The sequence below is a fragment of the Camelus dromedarius genome, chromosome 10 (genome assembly GCF_036321535.1).
Source record: "Camelus dromedarius isolate mCamDro1 chromosome 10, mCamDro1.pat, whole genome shotgun sequence".
Taxonomy (NCBI): domain Eukaryota; kingdom Metazoa; phylum Chordata; class Mammalia; order Artiodactyla; family Camelidae; genus Camelus; species Camelus dromedarius.
In genome coordinates, this window is record NC_087445.1 from 2459490 (window position 1) to 2486216 (window position 26727).

The window sequence follows — 26727 nt, forward strand, 5'->3', positions numbered from 1 at the left end:
AAAGTAATCACATAATAACCATGTTGGTATCAAACTATTTGTGACCATGGTTATATTGCCATCTAACAGCAAAAACCTCGTCACTGTTAAGAAACATTGCATCTCTGAAACAATTCTGAATACAGAAAGAACACTGACATGGAACCTTTAAGGATATCTGCTACTTCAAAATCAACATTAATGTGTCTCTTTATTTACTAGATACTTTACTAAATATAATATAAGTACAATATGATCAACCCCATGTACACTTTAAAATTTCTTGAAAGAAACAAAGAATGCACAGAATGAGAAATCAATCTATTGTTAATGGAAGGATTAGTAAGGAGTGATACTTTACTGTGATTATCATCTCAGTTGACTTGTACTATAATAAATTATTGTAGGCAAATAAGATTATTCTTATTAATAAGAGCTACTATTTATTGAACACATGGGTAGCATTTTCACATTCATTAATTCCTACAACCCTGTAAGATATTACCAACTTCCTTTGAGAAATAAAAGAACTTAAATTTAGATAAATCAAGTGCCTTGCTCACAGACTCTCCACGAGGAAGTATCATTTCTAGAATTTATACCTGAGTTTGGCTGAAACCCAAATTTATACTTGTTACCAGTTTCTCATCTCCAGTTGCCCTTCTTACAACAAGACACTTAGGACCTAAGAAGTTATGGATCAACATACAAACTTGATCAGTTTTATATCAATGTCCCAGAAACACGGGTTATAGTCCTGGGACCACAGAATCACAACAGCAATGGATGTACTTGATGGTCCCGTTACCGAGGACTTTACCCTTGCTACTGACTCTTCCTTAAACACATGTATTCTCAAAAACAGTATATGAGCACCTCTTTAAAAACATCCCCACCAAAACGAACAATGCCAATCTCCCACCACTCTAAAAAAAAAAAAGAAAAAAAACCTCACAGAACAAAACAAAAAAGTCTTTTGCAGAATGTGCAGAACACAATTGTATTTTATTTGGCATTTCTGGATTACAAGTGTGGTTAAGCTTCTTTTCATACACAGGTTAACCATTGCATTTTTTTTTTCTTGAGTCAAATGCCTAATCATAGTCTTTTTATTGGTTTGTGGGAGTTCTTTATTTATTATAGATGCTAATTTCCTCCTGCTCTCTCCTTTAATTTGGTTTGTAATTCCTTTGTCATATGGAAGTTTCATACAAAAAAGTAGTCTAATTCACATTTTTGGCCTTGGGGGCTGTATCAATTTCCTAAGGCTGCCATAACAAAGTATCACCAACTGGGTGGTTTAAAACAACAAACTTACTCTCTTTCAGTTCTGGAGGCTAAAGATCTGAAGTCAAGATACTGGCAGGGCCACTTGTCTCTCTGAAGGTTCTAAGAGAAGACCCTTCCTTTCCTCTTCCTAGCTTCTGGTGGTTGCTGGCAATCCTTGGCATTCTTTGGACCACAGCTGTATCACTCTCATCTTTACCTCTGTCATTACATGTAATTCTCCCTCTTTGTCTGTCTGTATCCAAATTTCCCTCTTTTAAGAATATCAGTCATTGGATTAGGGCCCACCCTAATCCAGTATAACCTCATTTAACTTGATTACATCTGCAAAGACCTTACTTTCAAATAAGATCCCATTCACAGGTACCAGGGGTTAGGACTTCAACATATGTTCTTAATTTATTTTATTTTATTTTATTTTATTTTTATTTTATTTTATTTTTCAGGGGGAGGTAACAAGTCAGCTTCTAACAGAGGCTTTGTTAAAAGAATTTTGCATTTATGTTCATGAGACATATTGGTCTATAATTTTCTGTTCTTGTAATGTCTTTGACAATTTCGGTATCAGAATTCTTCTGTCTTTCTCAAGTAGGCTGGAAGTGTTCTTCTGTTTTCAAAAAGAACATGAAACATTTGATAGAACTCACCACTGAAGTCATCTAGGTTAGGATCTTTCTTAGTGGGAAAGTTATGAATTAAAAATTCACTTTCACTGACAATATAGTTATCATTTTCCCTCATCTGAAGTTATTTCTCTTAAATATCCAGTATCTCTAATAGTCAACTGTCTATCTAATTCTAGTAATTTTATAGACAATGCTGTTTTTTCCCTCCCATATTGTTTATTTCTGGAAATTTTACGGATTTCACTTTATCCTTGGTGCTTTACCAAAGATGATGTAAGTGTGCATCTATTTTTATTCATCCTATTTAACACTCAGTGGGCCCATATAAATCCGTGGACTCTCATTTTCTATTGTTTAAATGTTTCTTCCCTTATTTGGGGCTTCTTCCCTTCTCTTTCTTATGTTCCCTTCTTCAACTATAAGACTGATATTGCAGCTTCTAGATCTAGCCTTCATTTCTCCAAACTTTTCTTTTTTTTTTAAGGGGGGTGGTAATTAGGTTTACTTATTTACTTTGAATTTTACTTATTTTTTTAAATGGAGGTCCTGGGGATTGAACCCAGAACCTTGTGCATGCTAAGTACACACTCTACCACTGAGCTATATCCACTCCTCTCTCGTAACCTTTATGTGTGTTCTATCTCTGTGTTTTTGCTCTGTAATCTAGACGAATTTCTTGCCTCTTTCATTTAGATAAAAACTTTGCTCTTTGCTATTCAGCCTTTTGGTGGAGTTTTTCATTATCTGTATTTCTAATGGGTTTTTTCCTCTAGTAATCTTTTCTAGTTTCCAGGATCTTACAACCTCACTTACATTTTCAATGTTTTAATTTCCTTAAAAATCTTTTACTCTTTTCTATAAATTTTGTTTTTGCTTAAGGTAATTTTTTAAGCACCCGTATTAGTTCCTATGACTCTTGTAACAAATTATTATAAACTTGATGGCTTAAAACAACAGAAATATATCATCTTATAGTTCTGGAGGTCAGAAGTCTGACATCAGTATCACTGGGATGGAATCAAGTTTTGGCAGGGACATGCTCTCTCTCCCTAAGCTCTAGGGGAGAACCCATTCCTTGCCTCTTCCCACTTCCGGTGGCTGCCAGCATTCCTTAGCTTGTGACCACATCACTCCCATTTCTGCCTCTGTGGTTACACTGCCTTCTCTTCTGCCTGGGTCAGATTCCCCTCTGCTTCCTTTTCATAACGATACTTGTGATTTTAGGGCCCTTCGGGACAACCCAGGCTAATCTCCCCATCTCAAAATCACATCTGCAAAGACCCTTTTTCTATATAAAGTAACATTTACATGTTCCAGGGATTAGGACCTGGGATCTTTGAGGGCCATTTTCATAGTGTTTATTTTCCTAAGCTGTTTAATACTAATTATTTTTTGTTGAATATTCATCTGTCTTCAAATGCCTTACAAGCTTATCTCAGCCAAATGCAGTAATTATTCAAATCAGGAGTGGGTGGAATTTGCAAGTATTTAATATATTCTGGGCAACAGAAGGGACTTTCTTCTTGATTTCAGCAAAAATTTGGAGCTCTGTCTTGCTTCTTTCTTTCCAGTATTTCTACATATTGTTCCTACTTGAGAGGAGACATCTCCATTGGCTGTAATGTGGTACAACAGGAGAAAGATCGTAAGATCATAAGGGTTAAACCACCTTGTTAGATCATTAATAATACCCCTAAAAAGGCACCATGGTTAACCCAGGCTCCTTTCTTTCTTTAGTATCTGTTGACTCTAAGCTTAAAATATCCACAAGTTGCACCTACCTTTTTTAGTAGTTTTTTCCTGACTTCAGTTTAGCTTGGTTTCTTCCTTCAACCTGATCTCAACCTTTTGTCTTTCAGGGTTCCTTCTCATTTGTGATCCTCAGAGAGACCTCCTCTTGCTCTCCAACATTTTTAAAGGTTCTTTTTTTTTTCTAAATATCATTTTGGATTTCTTCCTATCCAAGAGATCTGAGGAACACCTGTGAGGCTAGAGTGTGTTTGCCATTTGCACCCTTGGTTCAAACTCCAATCAATCTTTACATCACATTTATGCCACCTCCTCACATGACTGTCATCTTATCTTTATTTATGCCTACCAAGCTGTATGACTGAATGTTCCCTAAGTGGCTTATTTTAATAAGCTATTAGATCATACAAATTTCTGAAAACTTAAATTATCTTCATCTTCTGGAACCTTTTTATTATATATTATTATACAATATAGCTTATGTAATAGGTCATTTTTTTTTCATTAAATGAGTCAGATGAATAGACAAAAAGTAAATGTATATAGCAATAGGATTGAGAAAAATTACTGTGTGATTCAGGAACGACTCTTATATTAAGACAAGTAAGTATTCTAAGACAGTATTCTAAAGAGTTGCTCCTAAGATGAAAATAGTAATATCATACTTTTTCCCCCAAATTTAGTTAATTATGTCTGAAAAAATAATTTTCAAGTAGTTGTGCTATAACTAAAGAACAAAAAGATGAAAGGTTTCTTACAGAGCTAAATGCTTTAAGAAAAATAAAAACTGCTGTGTACAATTCTATTTTTAGAATTAAGAAAATAGCATAAATTTAAGATTGGATCGTTCTTAGGTTAACTATCACCACATGTGGCAGCTGTTTGCTGCTGAATAGATTCCAACTGAATATATAGGGAGTAAGCCAAATTTAACATTTATAATTAAACTTGAACCTCATTCCAGATCTTCTCAAGTGAGCAGTTATAAACTAAATAAACTTTATTTAGAGGCATAAATGGAGTAGTAATTGATACCCTAAGGATATTAAAGAGTTAATGCAATTTTGGCTGAATATTATAAGTACCAGTGCAATAGTTTGTGCACTTGCGTTCTATTCCTATAATTTCATTTTTCTGGGGTGTCCCCGGGTCCCAGTTTCATTATATACATCATGAAATGTTCATAGTAGATATTTCTAAGGAATCCCCTTGAGTCCTCTTCATGTCATGGCACATAAAGAAAATGGCAACATATGAACATCTACCCAGAGAGGAGGTTACTCGAGGCTGGACGCTGGCTTAGGGAATCTTGCTGCCCAGAGAGCTGTGGGATGTCTCAGTGCACCTGTATCCCATTCTTGGCATTCACTTATGTCTTGGCCCACAGTATGGGGAGCTGTGACCTCGCGACTCAAATTGTGGTCTGCAGACTAGTAGTGTTGCCACTCTCGGGAGCTTATTAAAAATGCAGAATCTTGGGCTCCACCCAGACCTACTAAATCAGAATCTGTATTTTAAAGATCCCTAGGTAATTCATGAGCACCTTAAAGAAGTACTTTTCTAAGAAACTTTCAGCTCTAACATTCAATGAACCTAAGAATTAATCTGTTTTATGTAAGTGTATTCACAGTATATTTCGTAATCTTATTAAACTCCGTATCATAGCTAGAATAAAACAAAACACATATTTTTACACAAATTTGTTACAATTTTTGAAACCTGACAAACGTTTACTTCTTAGTTAGGAAAAGGGAAGTGTATTTACCTGCTTGTATACCTGTCGTAAGTACATGATCTCCTCCACAGTTCCCAAGGATATCAGCCGAAGCACTTTGACATCTCTGCATTGCCCAATCCTGTATGCTCTGCAAAAGAGATTAAAAACAAAAGGCAACCAAAATCAAGTGAAACAATGTTAGGTTCAGGAGGTAGCTTTTGGATATAAAAACAAAAACAAAACACTACTAAAGTTTTCATTTAAAAAGAAATATTTTATGTTTAAATATACTATATATTTAATAACAATGTAAAAACAGAAAGTCATATAAAATTAATATAAAAAGGCCAGTCATTGAGGAGAAACATATTATAGAAAAAATATACGTATCAACTTCATTTCTGTTGAAACGTCACCTTCCACTGTCCAAAAGATTTTCCTAAATTCATTATTTTTCTTTTATGGTGGCCTTAAGCTTATGAATGACTCCATTTAAATTAAAACTCTCAGAAATGCAAACTAATCCATAGTGACAAAAAGCAGACCAATGGGTGCTGGGGAATAGGGGCCTCAGGAGGGGGCAGAGGGATGAATTACAAAGCAGCACAAGGCAAATTTTAGGGGTCATGGATATGTTCACTATCTTGATCGTGGTTAATGGTTTCAGTGTATACCTATAACAAAACTTACCAACTGTACAATTTAAACATGTGCAGTTTACTGTATGTTAACTATACCTCACTGAAACTGTTAAAAAAATACAAACAAACCTGGGAGACAAACAGTTCTTCAGCTGGCAAGCCTATGCAACTGCAGATTTACAGCCCTCATCCACCAAGATTTCCAGCCAGTCTCTCTGAAAGGATCCCTCAGCTGACTAGTATCTAACGTGTTCTGATATGGACCACAGAGCTAATCAAAACTCTAACCTGACTCACCACACTGGTTAACTATAGGTCTAGCCCCTGCGGCTTCTCCCAGATGGAGGCTTTGTTGGATGCTCTGAATGAGGTCACCTGCTTCTAAATACTTGCAACAGACATGGGGGGATCAGAGGCAAGGCCATACTGCTTCATGCGTGAAAATGTTACACTTTGGGGGAAATTTAATTTTAACCTTATAAAGTCACACTGTGTCATTATATCTGGTGCTCCCTCTGCCTCCTCCACCCATTCTGGCTCACAAAGAAGGGCCTTTACTAGAGGACATCTTGGGGTCCTGAAAATCTGGCACACCTGGAGAAGAATGGGGGATAACATGTTATACTGGACCTATGCTTCATCAATTTCTAGGTCCATAAAGTACGGATGTGTTAAGTAATGGTTTTCATCACACAGAGACAAGTGCTGAGGAACTGTTATACAGTGTGCAGGTCAGTACCTTCACTTCTCATCTTGGTTCCTCCCGTGAGTCAATGGAAGGAGAGGGAGGGGAATGGGGATGCTGTTCATTTGGTTTTATCGTCAACTGACTCACTGAAAGCCAAAGCACAGTGAGTTGTGTTTTGAGGGAACACTGGGATAAATAAGATAAGCCTTTAGGATCTAGGTGAAAAAAAAATTACAACAAATGTCATTAAGACAAAAAGAAATGGAGATTTTTTTTTGTGGTTTTCATTTGACCATTTTCCAGGACAGCTGTCAGTGGCAAGAGGCTAGTTAAAAGTGCAGGATCTGCAAATCGACTATGTGGACTCAAATTTATTCTATCTTATATTGATACCAAGTTAATTTCAACTGCATTTAAAAAAAATCCTCCTTTACAGCTCTGCCATCACCTTTTAGCTTACTGATGTCACAAATTATCTTTTATACATTACATATCCAATAATACAGATTTAAAATTACTTTTATACATTTGCCTTTTAAATCCTGAAAAAAAAAGTAGACTTATAAACCAGAATTATAATAATACTGGTTTTTATATTTGTTTATATCTTACCTGTACTGCAGAACTTTATATTTTCATATGGCTTTGAGTTATCATTAAGAGTCCTTTCATTTGAAATTAAAACTCTCTCCTTATCATTTCTCCTTAGTATAGATCAACATAACAAAATAGAGAGCTCAGAAATAAAACCCATGCATCTATGGTCAACTAATCTATTTCAAAGGAGGCAAGAATACACAGTGGAGAAAAGACAGTCCTTTCAATAAGTGGTTCTGGGAAAACTGGACAGCCTCGTGTAAAACAATGAGAACAGAACAATTCCTCACCAAATACAAAAAAATACTCTAAATGGATTAAAGACCTAAATATGAGAACTGAAACCGTAAAATCCTAGAAGAGAACATAATCTGAACAATCTTTGACATAAATCATAGCAACAGTTTTTGGATTAGTCTTCTTCAAAAGAAACAACAGCAAAAACAAACAAACGGGACCTAATTAAATTTAAAAGCTTTTGCATAGCAAAGGAAGTCACTGACAAAACAAAAAGACAACCTAAGGAATGAGCGAAAATATTTACAAATGACATGACCAACAAGGGGTTAATATCCAAAACGTATTAACAGCTCATACAACTCAGTATAAAAAAAAGTATCAAAACAAAACAACCCAATCAAAATATGGGCAGGAGACTTGAAAAGACATTTTCCCTAAGACATATACAAAGCTAACAGGCACATGAAAAGATCCTCAATATTGCTAATTATTAGAAAAATGGAAATCAAAACCACAATGAGGTATCACCTCACACCTCTCAGAATAGCTATCACCAAAAAGACCACAAATAATAAATGTTATTGGCAAAAGGATGTCGAGAAGAGGGAACCTTTGAACACTGTTGATGGGAATGTACAATTGGTACAGCCGCTGTGGAAAACAGTATGGAGGTTCATCAAAAAACTAAAAATAGAACTACGATATGATCCAGCAACTCCACTCCTGGGTTTCAGAAAAAAAATGAAAATACTAATTCAAAAAGATACATGCACCCCAATGTTCATAGCAGCATTAATTACAACAGCCAAGATACAGAAGCAACTCAGTGTCCATCAACATATACATGGATAGAGAAAATGTGATATATACATACACAATGGATTATTACTCAGCCATAAAAATGAATAAAATTCTGTCAATTATAGCAACATAGTTGGACGTAGAGAATATGCTCAGTGAAAGAACTCAGACAGAGGAAGACAAGTACTATATGATACCACTTACATATGGAATCAAAAAAATAAAACAAATGAATGTATATAGCAAAAGAGAAATAGAATCACAGATATAGAAAATAAACTAGCACTTACCAGTGGGGAGAGGAAAGAGGGTAGGGACAAGATAGGGGTATGAGATTAGGAGATATAAACCACTTACTATGTATACAATAGATAAGCCACAAGGATATATTGTATAATACAGGGAATTACAGCCGATATCTTACAATAACTTTCGACAGTGTATAATCTGTAAAAATACTGAATCTCTATGCTATACACCCAGAACTAATATGATACTCTAAACCAACTATATTTCATTAAAAAATATACTACAATAAGTCAATTATACCTTAATAATAAAAATATACAAATAAAACTTTAAAATACACAAGAAAGAATTAACAGATTATATGATATAGAGGAATGGAGCAGTGAGCTAGAAGACACAGCAGTGAAAATCACTGAAGCTGAACAGAAAAAAGAAAAAAAAAAAAAGAAAGAATGGACCTCTGGGACAATATCAAGCATACTTTCACATTATATGGGTCCCAGAAAAAGAAGAGTAAGAAAGGAGCAGAAAACATATTTGAAGACATAATAACTGAAAACTTCCCTAACATGGGAAAGGAAACAGATATCTACGTCAGGAAGCAAAAAGGGTCCCAAACAGTATCAACCCAAACAGGAGCACACCAAAACATTGTAATTAAAATGGCAAAAATTAAAGATAAAGAGAGACTATTAAATAAGCAGCCAGGGAAAAGCAACAAGTTACATACAAAGGAACTTCCATAATGTTATCAGCTGACTTATCAAGAGAGACATCCATAGGCCAGAAGAAGTAGCACAATATATTTAAAGCGATGAAAGGGAAAAACCTACAATGAAAAATACTCAGCAAGGCTTTCATATAGATCTGATGGAGAGAGAAAAAGTGTTACAAACAAGCAAAAGCTAAGAGTTTAGCACCACCAAACCAACTTTCAATCAATATTTCAGGGCTTTTCTATTTGAAAAACAAAATGCCACAACTAGATGTATGAAAATTATGAAAGGAAAAATCTCACTGGTAAAGGCAAATGTACAGAAAATGTAGTAAATTAACAACATATAAAGCTAGTAGAAAACGAGAACAAAATGATCCAAAATATATGAGACAAAGCCAAAGAGCAGTCTTGAGGCTTATAATGATACCACCTACCTCAGAAATCAAGAAAAAATACAAATAAACAACCTTACACCTAAAGGAATGAGGAAAAAAAACAAACATAACCGAAAGTTGAAGGAAACAAATCATAAAGGTCAAAGCAGGAATAAGTGAAATATAGACTAAAAAAGCAATGGAAAAGATCAATGAAACTAAGAGCTGGTTCTTTGAAATGATAATCAAAATTGATAAAGCTTTTGCCAGATTCATCAAGAAAAAAAGAGAGCGGACCCAAATCAATAACATCAGAAATGAAAAAGAAGTTACAACCAATACACCATGATCAAGTGAGATTTATGCCATGCATGCAAGAATGGTTCAATGTCTGCAAATCAACGTGATGATATACCAGATTAACAAACTGAAGAATAAAAATCGTATGATCATCTCAATAGATGTGGGAAAAGCTTCTGAAAAAATTCAACATCCATTTATGATAAAAACTCTCAAGAAAGTGAGTATAGAGGGAACATACCTCAACATAATAAAGGCCATATATGACCAACCCATAGCTAACATCATACTCAATAGTGAAATGCTGAAAGCATTTTCTTTAAGATCAGGTACAGGATAAGGATGCCCACTGTGGCACTTTTATTCAACATAGTATTGGAAGTCCTAGCCGTAGCAATCAGACAAGAAAAAGAAACAAAAGAAATTCAAATTGGAGAGGAAGCAGTAAAACTGTCACTGTATAGAGATGACATGATACTACACATAGAAAATCCTAAAGATGCCAATAAAAAACTACTTAGAGCTCATCAATGAATCTGGTGAAGATGCAGGATTCAAAAATTAACATATAGAAATCTGTTACATTTCTATACACTAAAAATGAACTATCAGAAGGAAACATTAAAGAAACAATCCCATTGACCATAGCATCAAAAAGAATAAAATACCTAGGAATAAATTTAACTAAGGATGTGAAAGACCTGTACTCAGGAAACTGTAAAATATTGGTAAGATGAACTGTGTAAGAAACCTGGTCTGGGTTTCCATGCCTTTTGTTTTGGCCCTAACATCCACTGTAAGAACCTTTTGTCAGTTTGATTCCCCACTTGTTTATAAAATTTATGAAATTATTCTTTTAGATTTGATCAAGGAGCACCTACTGCACGTCAGTCCCTCTTTATGTAAAGGGTGTGCGAGAGGGATTTGTTTTAGAGTCAGCATGTTAACTTCCCAGAAGGATGCACTCTGTCTACCCCCACATCCTGAAGTTGCTGACCCCACACTTGAAATTTCTCTGTGCTCTCCTGCTGACCTTGGATTGTGGCTTTTCTCTGCAGGTTTTTTATCACACAGATTCTTCCTCAAGTTTCGCAAAACTTCAGATCTACCAGTAGTGACCTTTCCAATTTTCCTGCAGTATTACTCATTCTTTCTTCCAAATCAATCTTGTCACAATAATGGGATTTTGAGATGAATGAAAAATAGATGGCTTTTATCAGCTTGCCATTTGATTCAGAAGTTCAGGGTTATCTTACATAAAATTTTAAAAATTTTTTACAAGGTCTTCCTTATCTTCTAATCACAGTCACATTATAAACAAGTTGAAAAATTCAGGAGCATCTTTAAATTAAAATATTTGCAGGTTACTTTAAATTTTGTCACTATTATACCTGTCAATTGCTTGAAGATCATTGGCTGGATTCCAAGTAGGATCAAATAATACAACCACATTGGCACCAACAAAATTGAGGCCTAGTCCACCAGCCCTGGAATAAACAGAAAAGAATACATTAAAATAGCTAATCAACGTTTTTGCTCTATAACTCAATTATGCCAGGTTTCTGTAAGCAAAGCAATACAATATTACATTAGCATTATAAAAGTAAGATGATTAAAACACAAATATGCCATAAGTGAAATAGCTGTAGAACATTTTTTCTACCATTCTAGAATATCCTTAAGAAATTTGAGCATAAGAGTCCATTAAGTAGGATGTGCTGGTTTTTACATTTTTTAGATACTCAAATACTATTCAATAGGATTTTCCTAACATAATTTTTTAAAAAACTGCTAGTATACTCCAGCTAAATAATATACACACTTTAAAAAATCAATATAAATGTAAATGTACTTTTCCTTATTCTTCCCACTAAGTGTAGCTAAAAACTCTGAACATTACATTTAAAATAAAACGTTTGAGTTTGAAAGGCAGAGAGAACATAGTCTGGCTGGAGACCACAACACCTAAGGATGACATGGCAGTGAGTTCCCTGGCTTTCTTTTTGCCTAATACATCCCAGATTGAGTTCTAGAGAAGCCAGTGAATTGGAAATGCCAACAGCCAACAGTCACAGACAAAAAAGCCCAATAAAAGGCTTCTTCCTTTAGCCAAAGAACCAGGAAAGGTACAGAGTTTCAAGATATAAAAAATGTTAGATAATAACCAGCCTATTCTTGCAACCACCACTGGAAAAAATCTGTAGTCTGACCCCTAACCTGGTTAGCAAAGGCTAAGTGAGGAGACTAAATTTCCCCCTTTGCCTGACAGTAATGAGGCATCTCTCATTCCCACCCAGGTGGTGTCAGAGAAGACTGAAGAGCTGGAACATTCATTTCTGGTCAGCTATAATGAGGTCTCCTCTGGAGTGGAGGAGTGGGGTGGAGCCCATACAGAAATAATAATGAAGCACCTCAATCTCAAGATGTCAACAAAGGCCAAGCAAGAGACATGGATTTCCACCCAATGTGGCTGGCATGGTGTCTGGCTAACAGAAGATTTAAATAAGATACAGAGTTTTATAACATAACACTCAAAATGTCCAACATACCATAAAAAATTACAAGCCTTATTAAGATCCAGGAAAACCTCAACTTCAATGAGAAAAGACAGTTAATAGATGATAACACTACAAAGAATCAGATGCTGGAATTCCCTGACAAGGATTTTAATGGAGCCACAATAAAAATGCTTCAAAAAGCAATTACAAATATGCTTGAAACAAATTAAAAATAGAAAGTCCCAGCAAAGAAAGAGAGGATCCCAAAATTTTAGAATCGAAAAATAACTGAATTACAAAATTTGCTGGATGGATTTGATTTTACAGTGGAAATGACAGAGGATAGAACCAATAAACATAAGAACAGGTCAATATTATTTACCCAATCTGAACAACAGAAAGAAAATATACTGGGAGAAAAAAAAAAAAAAAAAGAGAAGTCTTAGAGACCTGAGGTATAGTAACAGAAGAGTTAACATTTGTATCATTTTAGTCCTAGGAGAAAATAGAGAGTGGGACTGAAAAAGTATTCAAAGAAATATAGCTGAAAACTTCCCAAATTTGGGAAAAGACATAAACCTAAAGAATACAAAGAGTTGCATTAATGCCAGAAAGCATAAACCCAAAGAAATTCATGCTAAGATACATTATAATTAAACTTCTGAAAACAAAAGACAAACTCTTGGAAAACAGTCAGAGAGAAATGATACACTATTTTAAGGGAATATCAATTCAAATGAAAGCGGATTTCTCATCTGAAACCATGGTGGCCAGGAGGAAGCAGTACAACTTTTTTCAAGTGCTGAAAGGACTATCAAGCCAGAATTCTATATCCAGCAAAAACATCCTTCAGAAATGAAAGGGGAAATCATGACATTCTCAGTCTAAGAAAAACTAAGAGAATTTGTCCTCAATAGACTCATAGGACAAATAAAATAAGACAACTAAAAAGCCAACCAATATCCAGTCCTGTCATTTACCTCAAAAATGTTTTTCTCATGAGTCCCTTCTCCATGGCTATTTCCACTACCCTGTTTCAAGTTCTTATTAAATTACACCTGTATGTTTTACCTCACTGGCCTCCTGTTTTCCCTTTCCTTAATTTTCTCTTTGAATTCTGTGTTGACACACTGGTTGTTTAATAGCATTAAACAATAACTTTGGTTGTTTGGCCTCCATGTGTTTTTTTTTTTCCCTCCAGTTTTCCTCCCATAATTGACTTCTAGTTCCACATCATGTGGTCAGAAAAGATGCTTTATGATTTCAGTCTTCTTAAATTTACTAAGATTCATTTTGTAGCCTAGCAAGTGATCTATTCTTAAGAATGTTCCAAGTACAGTTGAAAAGAGTAAGTATTCTACAGTTTTGGGATAGAATGTTCTGTAAATATCTATAAAGTCCATCTGTTTTAATGGGTTATTTAAGGTCAGTGCTTCCTTATTGATTTTGTCTGGATGATCTAATCACTGATAAATTGATTTTTGTATTACTACTATTACTGTATTATAGTCAGTTTCTCCCTTTATGCCTGTTAATATTTGCTTCATATATTTAGGTGCTCCTATGTTGGGAACATAAATATTTATGAATGTTTTAGCCTCTTCATGGATTGGTCACTTTATCATTATGATTGTCCTTGTATGTCTTTTATATAGTCTGTGTTTTAAAGTTTATTTTGTCTGAAAGAGTACTGCTAACCCAACTTTCTTGCTGTTTCTATTTGCACTTTCTTGCTGTTTCTATTTGCATGGATTATCTTTTTCTATCCTTTCACTTTTAGCCTGGGTGTGTCATTAGATCTGAAGTGACTCTCATAGGCAGCATACAGATGGATTTCATTTTTGCATCCATTCATCCAGCCTCTTTTTATTAAAGCATTTAGTCCATTTATATTTAAAGTAATTATTAATAGGTATATACTTATTGCCATTTTGTTAGTTGTTTTCTGATGTTTTTGTAGTTCTTTGTTCCTTTCTTCTTCTTTTAGTCTCTTTATAAATATATTTATATTTATAAAAATATATTAAAAAAAATCTGTTTTAAGCTGACAGTCACTTCATTTTGAATGCATTCGAAAAGCACTACATTTTTACTCCCCCTACCATATTTAATGTTTTTAACACTGTATTTTACATCTTTTAACTTTTCATATCACCTAACTACTTAATGTAATTATAGCTGATTTTACAACTTTTGTCTTTTAACCTCCTTACTGCCTTTTTAGGTGGTTGACCCACTGCCTTTACTATATATTTGCCTTAACTAGTGAAATTTTTTTCTTTCCTGTATTTTCTTACTTCTAGTTATGGGCTTTTCTTTTCCACTTCAACAAGGCCCTTTCACATTTCTTGTAAGATTGGTTTAGTGGTGATGAACTCTTTTAGTTTTTGCTTGTCTAGTAACCTCTTCTCTCCTTCAAGTTTGAATGACAGTATTACTGGGTAAAGTATTCTTGGTCATAAGTTGTTTTTTTCCCCTTTCAGTACTTTAAATATTGCACATTCTTCTGTCCTGCAAAGATTTTGCTGAAAAAAAATCAGCTGACAGCACTTCTAAACATAAAAAGTAGTCTTTAAAAATTAAAAATTCAATGAATGGGTTAAACAGCAATGTCTAATACAGTTGAAGAGATAATTAGGAGCTTTCTAGCTGAGCTCATCAAATTAGACTGGGGTTGAGCATAAGAGGAATGAAAGACAATTGGTTGTCATAAGTTCTGAATTATTTGAACTGTTTTTGAAGGCATTTATTACTTTTAAAAACACTTTAAAAACTAAGAATGTTCATGTGTGTTTTATAAAATTTAACTGAGGACAGTATTCTATATCATTTAATGTTTTGTACTTAAGGACTTAAATGAGAAATTACTTCTTGACTTCTTTTACAGGAAAATGGAAATCCAGAACTTCTCTCCTTGTGCTTTAGTTATAAGAATTCAAAAATAATTTCAGTGCTCAACAGTTATGTAGCTCATTCATCATATGTATCATTTGATTCCTCATTTTAAGTAATTTTTATTTTGACTTAGTTTTTCCTTTTTTGCATTTTATATATTTTTATTTTAAATGTCTCTTGAAATTATTTTTGAAAGATAGGGAGCATATCTACAAAATACTTATTACATTAGATATCAAAAGTTACGTTATTTGTTAACCCCCAAAAGGGATTAATCTTCTTAGGTGTTTATATTGACTTAAATCTTTCTCTAAAGTGTGTACTTTTAAAAAAGGTTTACTGAAAGATTCATAAATAGGTGTTAGAACTGATTTAACTTTAATCAAACCTGTAAGTGTGGAGCTGCTCTGGTTGAGACCAGGTAGAGACAGAGGAGGGAAACTCCTGGTCCACTAAGCCCACTGGGTTCTCTAGGACCCCTTGATTCCAGTTTGAAAACCACTGCTACAAATGATTCTCAGCTATTCAATTAATAACGTGATTATTCAATTAAGTCTGACAGTTCTAACCACAAGACATGAGTCAAAAACACTACCAAAGAAAATTTCTAGGAGGAAACATCCATTTTTTTTGGATTGTTATTTTTAATAAACTCAGGCATATAAAGAGAATTCAGTGATGAAAGGGAACTGAGAAAATGGTTTAGGTAAAACTCAAGATATTATTTCAGTCAAAATTAATAGCATCTTTGCTTCTTCTCTTTAAAGCCAAATGAAACAAAGCAATGTAAGCACAGCCACTAAAAATCCAGTAACAGCTTAAAAATTACCCTAAATCTTAAAAGCAATTAGATAAAAATCAAGTTATCAAATTTTATTTTCTTACATTGTGGAGACAAGGCAAATGTTAACATCTTGTGTACTGTTGAACTCTTTCACAATCTTGATTCTTTCCTCTGATTTTGTACTTCCATCAAGTCGTCGGTAATCAAGCCCAGACGCCATACAGTATTGCTGCAGCACATCAAGCAACTGGAGGAAAGATACAGAGATGTGCAAAAAACAAATTCATACCTTAATAAGTTTCACACCATTATAGAGGTGAGATTTACTAAGTGTTAATTACTGCTGCTCACAATTTCTTTCTTACAATTAGAAGAGCAAAAAATAATTTTCTAATTCCTGACCCATATATATCTTCCCATTATACTGAAACTGACTTTAATGTTCAGCAACCTTTAAAAAACAAAACAAAACAATCTTTCAGGGAAAAAAAAAATCAATCTTCTATTTTTTAAACTAAAACTGAATAAAAAGAAAAGTATTGGTTAACTCATCAAGGTAAATATATTTCATTACTTTTGCTATTTTCCACATTCTAAAATGTCTTAAATGTTTTAAAGAACACTAATTATTAACAAAAACATCAACAGAGAATAAGAAATCTATCTTTGAGCTTGCTATTTGACAGTATGTAACAGTGATATAATTGACATTTAAGCATCTGTTTTAAAAGTTGCTTACCACATTACCATTTCCTAAAGTAAGTATAAGACAGAAAATATGGCTGGATGCTGTTTAGGGCTGAGCCAATCAAGAATGCACTTCAGACAAAACTCACCTTGGTGGAAAAGGAGAAAAGAAGAACTTTATCTTTGTTTTTCCTGCAATGATTTAAAAGCTGCTGAAGGACCTGGAAATAAACCACAGAACATCAGTGAACCAGTTTCAATCTAAAGTATACTTTACACATATAAACATCACTTGAGAATATCTTAAAAATTATTTTTTATACAATATAACCTCAGTTATCTTTCATAATTCCCTTCATTTTTTGCCAAGTTAGAGAAATAAAATATTAGATATTACATGAAATGTCATTCATCATCATATTATCAATAATGAGGTGAAGTTCTCAAAGACTTTTATTTCATCTCATCTGGTTTTAATAAAAAGGAAGCGTTGTAGATTATGGGATGCATTTAAATGGATTAATTTAATTTCCAAAATACACTTTCTTTATACCTACAATATGTTCAGAAACTAAACTACGGAGGAGCATTCCTTTCAGGAAGTATCTAAATTTTCTCTAGCTAGCTATAACAAAATATGTTTAATTACATATAGGTTCTAAAAGTCTTGATATTTATTTTCTTAAAATAGTCAGTCAGATATATATACCTCTTCTCATTTTCTCCTCTCTGTTTCTCTATTTACAGTAAACCTTGAACTCCAGATTCGATTTTGACCTCAAAATGCCAATAACTTGCCCCATACACAGTGCTTTTAGGGAGGAAGCAAAAAAAAAATCCAAAGCCTGTGTATGATAGTAATACTGTTATTTTTAAAACAGGCATTTCCACATCTGGCAATGACAGCTCCAGAACGCTGCAGAAAAGCAAACCACAAAGGAAAGAAAAGGAATTTTCTGTACTAAGTATAACATTTTTCTGAACTATACAATAAACACTTAACCAATTTCATTTATTAAATGACAAACACTTAAACTTCTAAATGAAAAAACTTATACTCAATATAAAACCCTTTTAATAGTTGAGCAAGAGAAGACACTGTGCTAGCTCTGACCCCTAGCTACTTTAAATTACTTCCCTTCTTGTTTTTTTTTTTTAACTTTTTGCCAAAAGAAATTATTTTTCCTTAATCAAAACATAAAAATTGGGAATTGTTCTGTAAAACTCTGAATCCATAAATAAAGATTCTGCTGCAAGGTGGCTGGAAGCTGTCAGCATTCCACGCAGCTGTCACACGCAGCGCCCAAGGCCAGGGACGTGGCTGGAGAACCTAGCCTTCCTTTTCACACCCGTCCCTCAGTTAATACATCACCAAGAGCAGCACCGACAGGTCAGTTTCCTGGTATACACAAACGCTCCCTTGCCACAAATGAGATTTAGCAACCTTATAATCAAGATCAGTAAGTAAAAACAAGAGGCAGAAAATTCACTATAGACATAGAGGCCCTGTCCACCTTGAGCTCCTCAAGAAACTCCTTTCTCTAATTCAGAACTACTGCCTATCCTCATCCTCTTATTTGGCGCTAACATTTATATTCCTGGTAGAGCTTCTCCTTAAACATTTGAAGACAAGCTATTGTATAGGTGGTGACAGCATACATTTTTTAAGAGGGCACGAATCCAATACACCAATAAGGAAAGTCTGAGGTGCACTTGGTGTAACTACTACTAACTGAGAACCTATCACACGCAGGGTTCGCAGTGAGCTAGTAAATGCTGGCAGAACCACATGTCTTGTCTTTGGTCACTCTCTCTTCTGAATGATCAGGCATCCATTCTGATTAATTGGTATCTCTGTCGTGCCATTTGATAAATACACTGTACATCATTCTTACGTACATGCAACCTGAAAAAAGAATACTTACCTTCATTTTTCCACTGTATTTTGGGTCAGAAAGTGTTTCAAAGGCTGCATCTTTGCTTTTCTGCACAAAATCTGGGAATCTGGAAAATACCTGATCACATATCCTTTTGATAAGTGCTTCCTTAAGGGAAAAACATACAAGAAATTTCAACAAAACATGTTTAAATCTGTATAACTTGAAATTATTTATAAAAAAATCTATTTAGAAGGACCATATTATTGTAGTCCTAAATTATTACAGTCCTTATTTTGAAGATTTTACCTTCTCTAAGTCAGACTTAGATTCAGAAAACGTTAAAGATACATGTTAATCATATACGGTTTTGATGAGTTTTGAGATAATGACATGGTTATTAATTTTACTGTTACTTTCTTAAGATTTCCTACACAAGGAACCAAATACTTCCCAAAAAGCAAACAGTCTTTTCAAATTACATTTGAATAGCCTCAAGACCATAACACAAAAAGAAAATATAAAATCATCATATAAAATAGCTTTAAAAAAGATCTTTATTTATGTTGTGCTTTAGAATAAGACACAGTTGAAAAGACCAAAATAAATGACTCCATTTATGCCTAAACCTTGAAATTACTGATTTTTGCCAGTTTAGGAAACACTCCATATATTTAACATACAGATTATTGTAAATCCTCATTTTAATCCATCAGATTTGATAAATGTAATTAGACACACTGTTAGTGGAATTAGGACTGACTCATCAAATACCTTTAATCAGTAATTATATCAAAAGATGTTAGGAAAACAAATAAATGAACATTTTCAGAGGCAGAAAAAAGTTATTTTAAGGTTCAATTTTCTCACTTTCATTAGAAACTTAAGTGCATATAGTCCTGGACACCTAAATTAAAAAACAAGAAGTCAGCTTCCTCTTAAATTTCATACAAAAATATCTTAAGGATATCTGGCTAAGAAACTTTATACCGAATAGCATTAAGAAGAAACTTTAAAAAGCCAACCCAAACCTGTTGTTTGGAGGTGCTAGCAGCCTGCAGTAGTGCGACATGGTTAGCGACCTTCTGAAGGACTGCAAGGTAACTGAAATACAAGGTTTTCACTGTTTCACCATGTGAATTGGTCTGTAACCAGAAAAGTACAGAAAATAAAAATAAGCAAGGGACTAACATGGCTATGTAACTACTTACATCACGAAATGTATCACTTACAATATTTACTATCTGGTTACTATTGACACAATCAGTCTGAAAAAATAACAGTCAATGTCATTAAAATATGCATGAATCACTAATGTGGAATCATACTTTTGGTGAAACTATAATACAGTGATACTTTTAATAAAAGAAGAGAGAAAGTCCACATTCCAAGAAGTATTTATCCTCCCAATACACAGTGATAGAAATGCTGCCATAACAGGTTCCTGGTCATAAAACTCTCAGTGTGATGGTGGTATTATACAGAAGCCTCTACTCTCTCCACTCATCTACATTGCAAAAAAAGCGAAGTGGTTAAAAACAGCAAAATAAATGAGATATGGAATAAATATCAATCTAGATAAATATTTATTTAAGGTCTCTCTAAGTATGTGGATCTGTGACAAATAAATTAATAATAAAATAGAGTGGTGATAAAGGGCAGGAAATGTAGATAGGTTAAAAAAAAGCATAAATGAGTATTTATTTCTAAATAGAAATAAAACACTTTAATGTACTGATACACAATTTCTATTAAATTAAGATTCTATCTCACATCAGAATAATATTTTAAGCCTCTTATCAAAGAAGTATTTTCCACTGATAATGAGAAATTTACGGAAAATGAAATGAAATTTCAAGATGAAAGTAGGATACTTCTGAATAAAAGCTGAAAGAGAGGATACAAAATTGAAGCTACTTTCCAAAACTAGTTTTTTGAAAAGATATTTGAATATTGTATTTTTCTGTGATTACCACTTGATATTGTAAATCTTTTTGAAAATTATTCCTTTTCATTAACTTTCAGCTTCTAAAGAACTGAGTGATGAAAAGTTATTTTATCTGTTACTTTCTCTGACAGTAGAATAGAGTATATGTAATCAAACGCAAGATGGTAAAGATATCATACTGAAATGTTTACCTTATAACAACAATTTCTCCTTTTTCGGCCACTGCTGCAGGTACAAGGCTTAGAAGACTGAAGTATCAAAGACACATCTTCTGTTTCTAATACTGCTTGATAGACAGCTTTCTGAAAATCTGTCAGAGAACAATACACCATCTGCCAAGATAAAATACAAGGTAATTGTTAGTATCTTTTTTATAGCAATAATAATTACAATGTACATTAGGTTTCATTGATTGTAATAGTGAAAATTGCTCATAAATTAATTGATTTTTCTTCTGGATACATCATTATAGACAGGAGAAGGTAGGAAAATTTCTCCCAATTCTATACTCCATGCCACCACTCTACCCTAAACTATATAAATTATGACTTAATTTCAAATAAATCTCATAGTTTGTTTTTTAATTTAAAAAATCAAAATATGAAGAAAAATCAAGTGTGTGATTTCCTTATATATTTCTCAATATTGTAGAGCTTTTCAGGGTTTCATATTGAAAATAAGTGATTAAAGTTTGGGTCAAATAAAAAACTAGATAAGGAAAAACAGAAGATTTTAGAACAATGGTATGGATAATACTTACTGAATTACTCGAAAAATTAGAAAAAAATTTTAAAAATTCCTATTACTGAAAAGAGGATAAAGTATTTGTATTTAACATCTTGCTATAAATTCCTAAGATTAGTAAAGATAAGAATTAAGTAAATACACATAAAAAAGCAACTACAAGTTGCTACTTTGTGCCCAAATTCAAGAAGAGAAGAAAATGTAAGAAAATAAGGCCACTAAGTTATGGGGGATAGAATTTGCCTTGCATTTCTGGTAGCACTGGAAATTGGTAAAATTCTTCCAGGTATAGCTGTATGTAACTAAGGTCATAAAACAAAATACATCCATAATAGGAGTTTAAGGAACATGAATAAGGGGAAAAGGCATCTATTTAGAAATATTTATATGTGTGTATCATGAAGAATATTACTGCAAAAAAAGGACAAATTGTGCATATAAGGATAAAAAGAGAATACAGAAGATGGAGGTATGATAATAATTAAGGTATGAGTTCCTCCAGTATTTGTCTTTCTCTGCCTGAGTTATTTCACTTAGCATAATGCCCTCAAGATCCATCCATGTTATAACAAATGACAAATTTCCTTCTTTTTATGGCTGAATAATATTCCATTCTGTATATATGCACATCTATTTTATCCATTCGTCTGTCAACAGACACTTAGCTTATTTACGTGTCTTAGGAATTGTGAATAATGCTGCAATAAACATGGAAGTTCAGATATCTCTTCAAGAGTGATTTTGTTTCTTTCAGATACACAATTATCCTTCAATATCTGTGCAGCATTAGTTCTAGGACTACCCTGACCCTGCATGTATACCAAAATCTGTGGATGCTCAAGACCTTTAAATAAAATGGTCCAGTACATTTGACCATCTGCATTCACAGATGCGGAACCTGCAGATACAGAGGGCTGACCGTATACCCAGATAAGGGACTGCTGATAATTCTATTTTTAACTTTTTTACTGTTTTCCATAGCGGCTTTACATTTTCACAAACAATGCACGGGGGTTCCCTTTTCTCCACAAAATCATCAATACTTGTTACCTCTCTTTTTGATAAAAGCCACTCTGACAGGTGTGAGCTGATACCTAACTGTGGTTTTGATTTCCCTGATGATTTGTGATACTGAGCATCTTTTCACATGTCTGTTGGCCATCTGTATGTCTTCTTTGGGAAAAAAAAAAAAGTATGTTTAGGTTCTCTGCCCATTTTTAAATTGGATTATTTGGTTTTTTGCTATTGAGTTTTATGAGATTTTATATATTTTAGATACTAGCCCCTCATCAAATATATGGTTTACTAGTATTTTTTTTACCATTCAGGATGTTGTTTCTTCATTCTGTTGTTTCTTTTGCTGTACAGAAGAGTTTTAGTTTGATGTAACCTCACTTGTCTATTTTTTGGTTTTGTTTCTGTGCTATTGATGACCTATTTTGAGAAATCATTGCCAAGACCAATGTCAAGGAGTTTTTTTCCCTGTTTTCTTCTATGAATGTTTTATAGTTTCATGTCTTATATTTAAGTCTAATCCATTTTAAGTTAACTTTTGTGAGTGAGTAAGACAGGAGTCCAATTTCATTCTTTTGCATGAGCCCATCCAATTTTTCCAGTACCATTTGTTGAAAGACTATCTTTTCCCCACTGAGTTCTTGCTCTCTTGTAAAATATTCAGACATCTCTTCAGATTGACTGCTTATGCATAGGTTTATTTCTGGTTGCTCTCTATTTTATTCCATTGGTCTATGTGTCTGTATTTATGCCAGTACCATATTGTTTTGATTACTATAGGTTTGTAATACAGCTCAAAGTCAGGAAACGTGATGCCTCCAGCTTTGCTATTCTTTCTCAAGATTGTTTGGGCTATTTGAGGTCTTCTAGAAGAACCACAAATTAAAAACTATACAAGAGAGCCACTATATTAAAAAAAATTCCTCTTAATGTCAATTCCTCAAATTTTCTTACACAATTAACAGAATTTAATTGTAATTTTCCTACAAATTCTTAAATTTAGGTTAGTCTTATGACTGTACATAGCATTCTACAAAAAATGAATCTATTAAAAAAGCTTTTAACCACTTTGGTCCTGTAGCTATAATTAAGGCACCAAAGAATATATTGGGTTGTAGATGGATCACCGTATAGGAAGGACAAAACATGAACAGAAAACATATTAGGGAGAGAAGCTCTTTTTTCTTCATTAAGGAAGAATTTTACCAAAAGGCTTCTTGTTCTAAAACAAGAGAAATGAGTTTAATGTACACTAACAAGAAACCTGACACCTAGCACCTTAGTGAAGTTAGTAAGGAAAATGATTATTGAGCGCAATTAATTATTTTCTGAAATTCTGCATATAACAATGTTTTTCACACTAAGTAAAGGACAAAAAACTATATTCATAAAATACCACAGGAGATAAATTTCCTCTTCAAACGATGTATTTTTACAAAAAAAAAAAAAAGACAAAAAATTCATAATAGACACAAATGCAGTTCTTACCCGGTCTTCCTTCTTGGGCAGCTGATCCTTGATTAGAGCCTTGGTACGCCTGAGAAACCATCCAGACATCTTTCTTGCAAGTCTCTGCATGGCCTTTCGGCCGGTGGCTAGTTCTCTTTTCGTTGCTGTGTGTCTCTGACCATGTTCTACTGGGTCAGAAAACTGCTTTTTGAAGTGGACCCTGCTACCTAAAAGTCCTGGCACGGCCCTTTATAATGACAATAAGAAAAATGTTAGGGCTTTATCAAATTATCTAAAAAAGAAAACACTGATTTCTTCTTGGTTTTAAGAAATATACTAAGTCACTTGTTTAATAATGATAATGATAATATAAGACAAGAAAGTACAATGGTCTTCTTTATGACAATCTCAGTGAACAACTGTAAGAAAATGATGGAACTGGTAGATCAGTCCAGATATTTACTTTAGGGACCAAGAGTAATGTATAAAGATAGGTTTTCATGAAACTCTCTACTCTGTATACTATGTTTGGGATCAAACACTTGCGTAAATGACAATTTTTTTTTTTTTCAGAAACAAGATAACATTAAGTTAAAGAAGTATTAAATAATTTTCCAAAAAATAAAAAGTGTTTTTACTCACCAGTCCATAACACACCACAATTCTTTCATGTTGTTCTGAAGAATGGTTCCAGTGAGGCCAATTCGGACATTACATTTTAAAGCTTTCATAACCTCTGTTACTCTAGCCTTTGGATTCTTGATTCTATGAGCTTCATCTACAATGACAGCTGACCATTCCAAACTTGATAAAGGGAGAAAAAAGGGAAAAAAGGTTGAGAAAAATCTCCCTTTCTTAGTGTACGTAACATTTGGAGAGCAGCCTTCTCCAACCAAAGTTTTGGAGTTTTTTCCCTCTTTACTTAACACATAATCCCCAAAACCACTCCTAGGTATTTACTCAAGAGAAGTTAAAATATACGTCCAAAAAAAAAAAGGCTTATACATAAGCAGTCCTTAAAATTTTACTTATAATAACCAAAAATTGGAAAACCCAAATATCTATCCTCAAATGAATGGGTAACAAAATGTGGTATACTCATAAAATGCAGTACAACTCAGCATTGAGAAACAAGGATCACTGACCACTGATACATGCAATAATGTGGCCGTATCTCAAAAACAGTACGATGAGCAGAAGGTGACAGACACGACAGTTCTGGAGGCTAGAATTCCAAGGCCGAGGTGTCAGGAGGTGTGCTTTCCTCTGAGGTCTCCCTCCTGGGTCGACAGACCGCTGCCTTCTTGCTGTGCCTTCGTGTGTTCTTTCTTCCACGTATCACTTCCCGGAATCTCCTTCAGTCAGACGGGACTCAAGCCCCACCTTCACGTCTTCATTTTAACTTAATTGCTTTAAGCGACATTCTGAGGTTCTTCGAGTTGGGACTTGAACACATGAATTTGGAGGGGACGCAATTTAGCTCATAACAAGCCTCCTGATTGGTCTTTCTCCATTCAGTTTGCCTCTCCTCTGTCTATACACACAGCAACTTGGTTACTTATAAAATGCAAATCCAATCATTTTTATCATAACAGTAACTCCTGAAAACACTTCAGGAACACAGTGCCATTCCAAGGATAAAGAACAAAATCCTCCAAGCAGCTTTCAGTACTCTTCATGATCTCTTCCTCACTTAACCACACTAGAGTTGTCTCCTGGCCACATCCCTCTTACACGCTAGGATGCAGCCATTAGATGCAAAAAGCATCGGAACTGCTTTCATTTATTCAAAAGTACCATGATCTTTGTTTTCTGAGGGCCTCTGTAAATGCTGTTTGTTCCCTCTTCCCAGACGACTTTCCTACTCTTTAGCTCTTACTCATCCTTCAGTCTGCACTCAGCTCATAGGTCATCTTCTCTGGGAAGCTCCCTGACTGCTCTCCTCATCGGCGGCAGAGTTAGGCTCTGCATGTGCCCCCATAACATCCGTGTTCCCTCCGGTAGCGCTCATGTGACTTTATAATTGCCTGTCTCTAGCTTTCTCACTAAAATCTTAAGGTGCAGTTCATTTCTTTTGGGTACATATAGTCCTGGAATAGTGGTTCTCAATATCTACATGTATTTTTTGCCACCCTACATTTACAACAGACTCCCATAATCTAAATCATTCAGGAAAATCACTATTTTATTCTAGAGGCATCATACATATAAAAGGTTGTGCATGAGATCCAGGACAAACCTTACTCATTAACAAGCACTGTTCCGAGAGGTAACAGAGGAAATAAAATAAGGATCTGTAGAAACTCACTCTGGTTTTTCCCTCTTAGTAAATAATTATTATAAACCGTCTATTTCTGAATAATTCTGAAATCAAATTAAATCATGCTAGTTGAGAGCTTTAAAAAATCACAATATAAAATGATAAATACAATTGATGTAAGCAGAATATGAAAGCAATCATTCCCATTGTCCCCATTACCTGTTAAGTTCATCCAGACATAAGCGCAGTGTTTCGTAAGTTGTTAGAGCAATTTCACATTTCCTCTGTTTCACGCGAATCAGTTCACTGTCCTTTTTGTTCCCATGTAAAATCGTGACTCTAAAATATCCCCAGGTGTCCAACTCGTCCCTCCAGTTGTAGAGGACAGAAAGAGGAGCAACTATTAAGAACATCTGTAAGAAAAAGAAAAATGTCATATCTTTATTAAATAAAAAGAACCCCAAAGTTAAATCCAGAATATCAATAGTCCCATTCTTTAATTTTTGACACTACAGTTAATAAGCATAAATATAGCTGAGCAATTGAATATATCTGGACTTAGAAGACCACCAAAAACATAAATCTTAGCAATGTTCTCCTAGGGC

General features: G+C 34.1%; 1 protein-coding gene across 3 annotated transcripts in view; it reads right to left on the reverse strand.

Moving 5' to 3' along the window:
* ERCC6L2 (ERCC excision repair 6 like 2) overlaps positions 1 to 26727 on the reverse strand; it is an 84001-nt gene that overhangs the window by 40542 nt on the left and 16732 nt on the right. For all 3 annotated transcript variants that reach the window (XM_031447098.2, XM_010974857.3, XM_064490104.1), the window contains exons 4-13: positions 26342 to 26535; positions 24505 to 24666; positions 23902 to 24109; positions 20847 to 20987; positions 19739 to 19852; positions 18756 to 18875; positions 16980 to 17051; positions 16245 to 16390; positions 11358 to 11453; positions 5407 to 5506 (exon numbers count right to left, since the gene is read on the reverse strand). In XM_031447098.2, the coding sequence (XP_031302958.2) occupies positions 5407 to 5506; positions 11358 to 11453; positions 16245 to 16390; positions 16980 to 17051; positions 18756 to 18875; positions 19739 to 19852; positions 20847 to 20987; positions 23902 to 24109; positions 24505 to 24666; positions 26342 to 26535 (1353 nt within the window). The remainder of the gene's footprint in view (positions 1 to 5406; positions 5507 to 11357; positions 11454 to 16244; positions 16391 to 16979; positions 17052 to 18755; positions 18876 to 19738; positions 19853 to 20846; positions 20988 to 23901; positions 24110 to 24504; positions 24667 to 26341; positions 26536 to 26727) is intronic.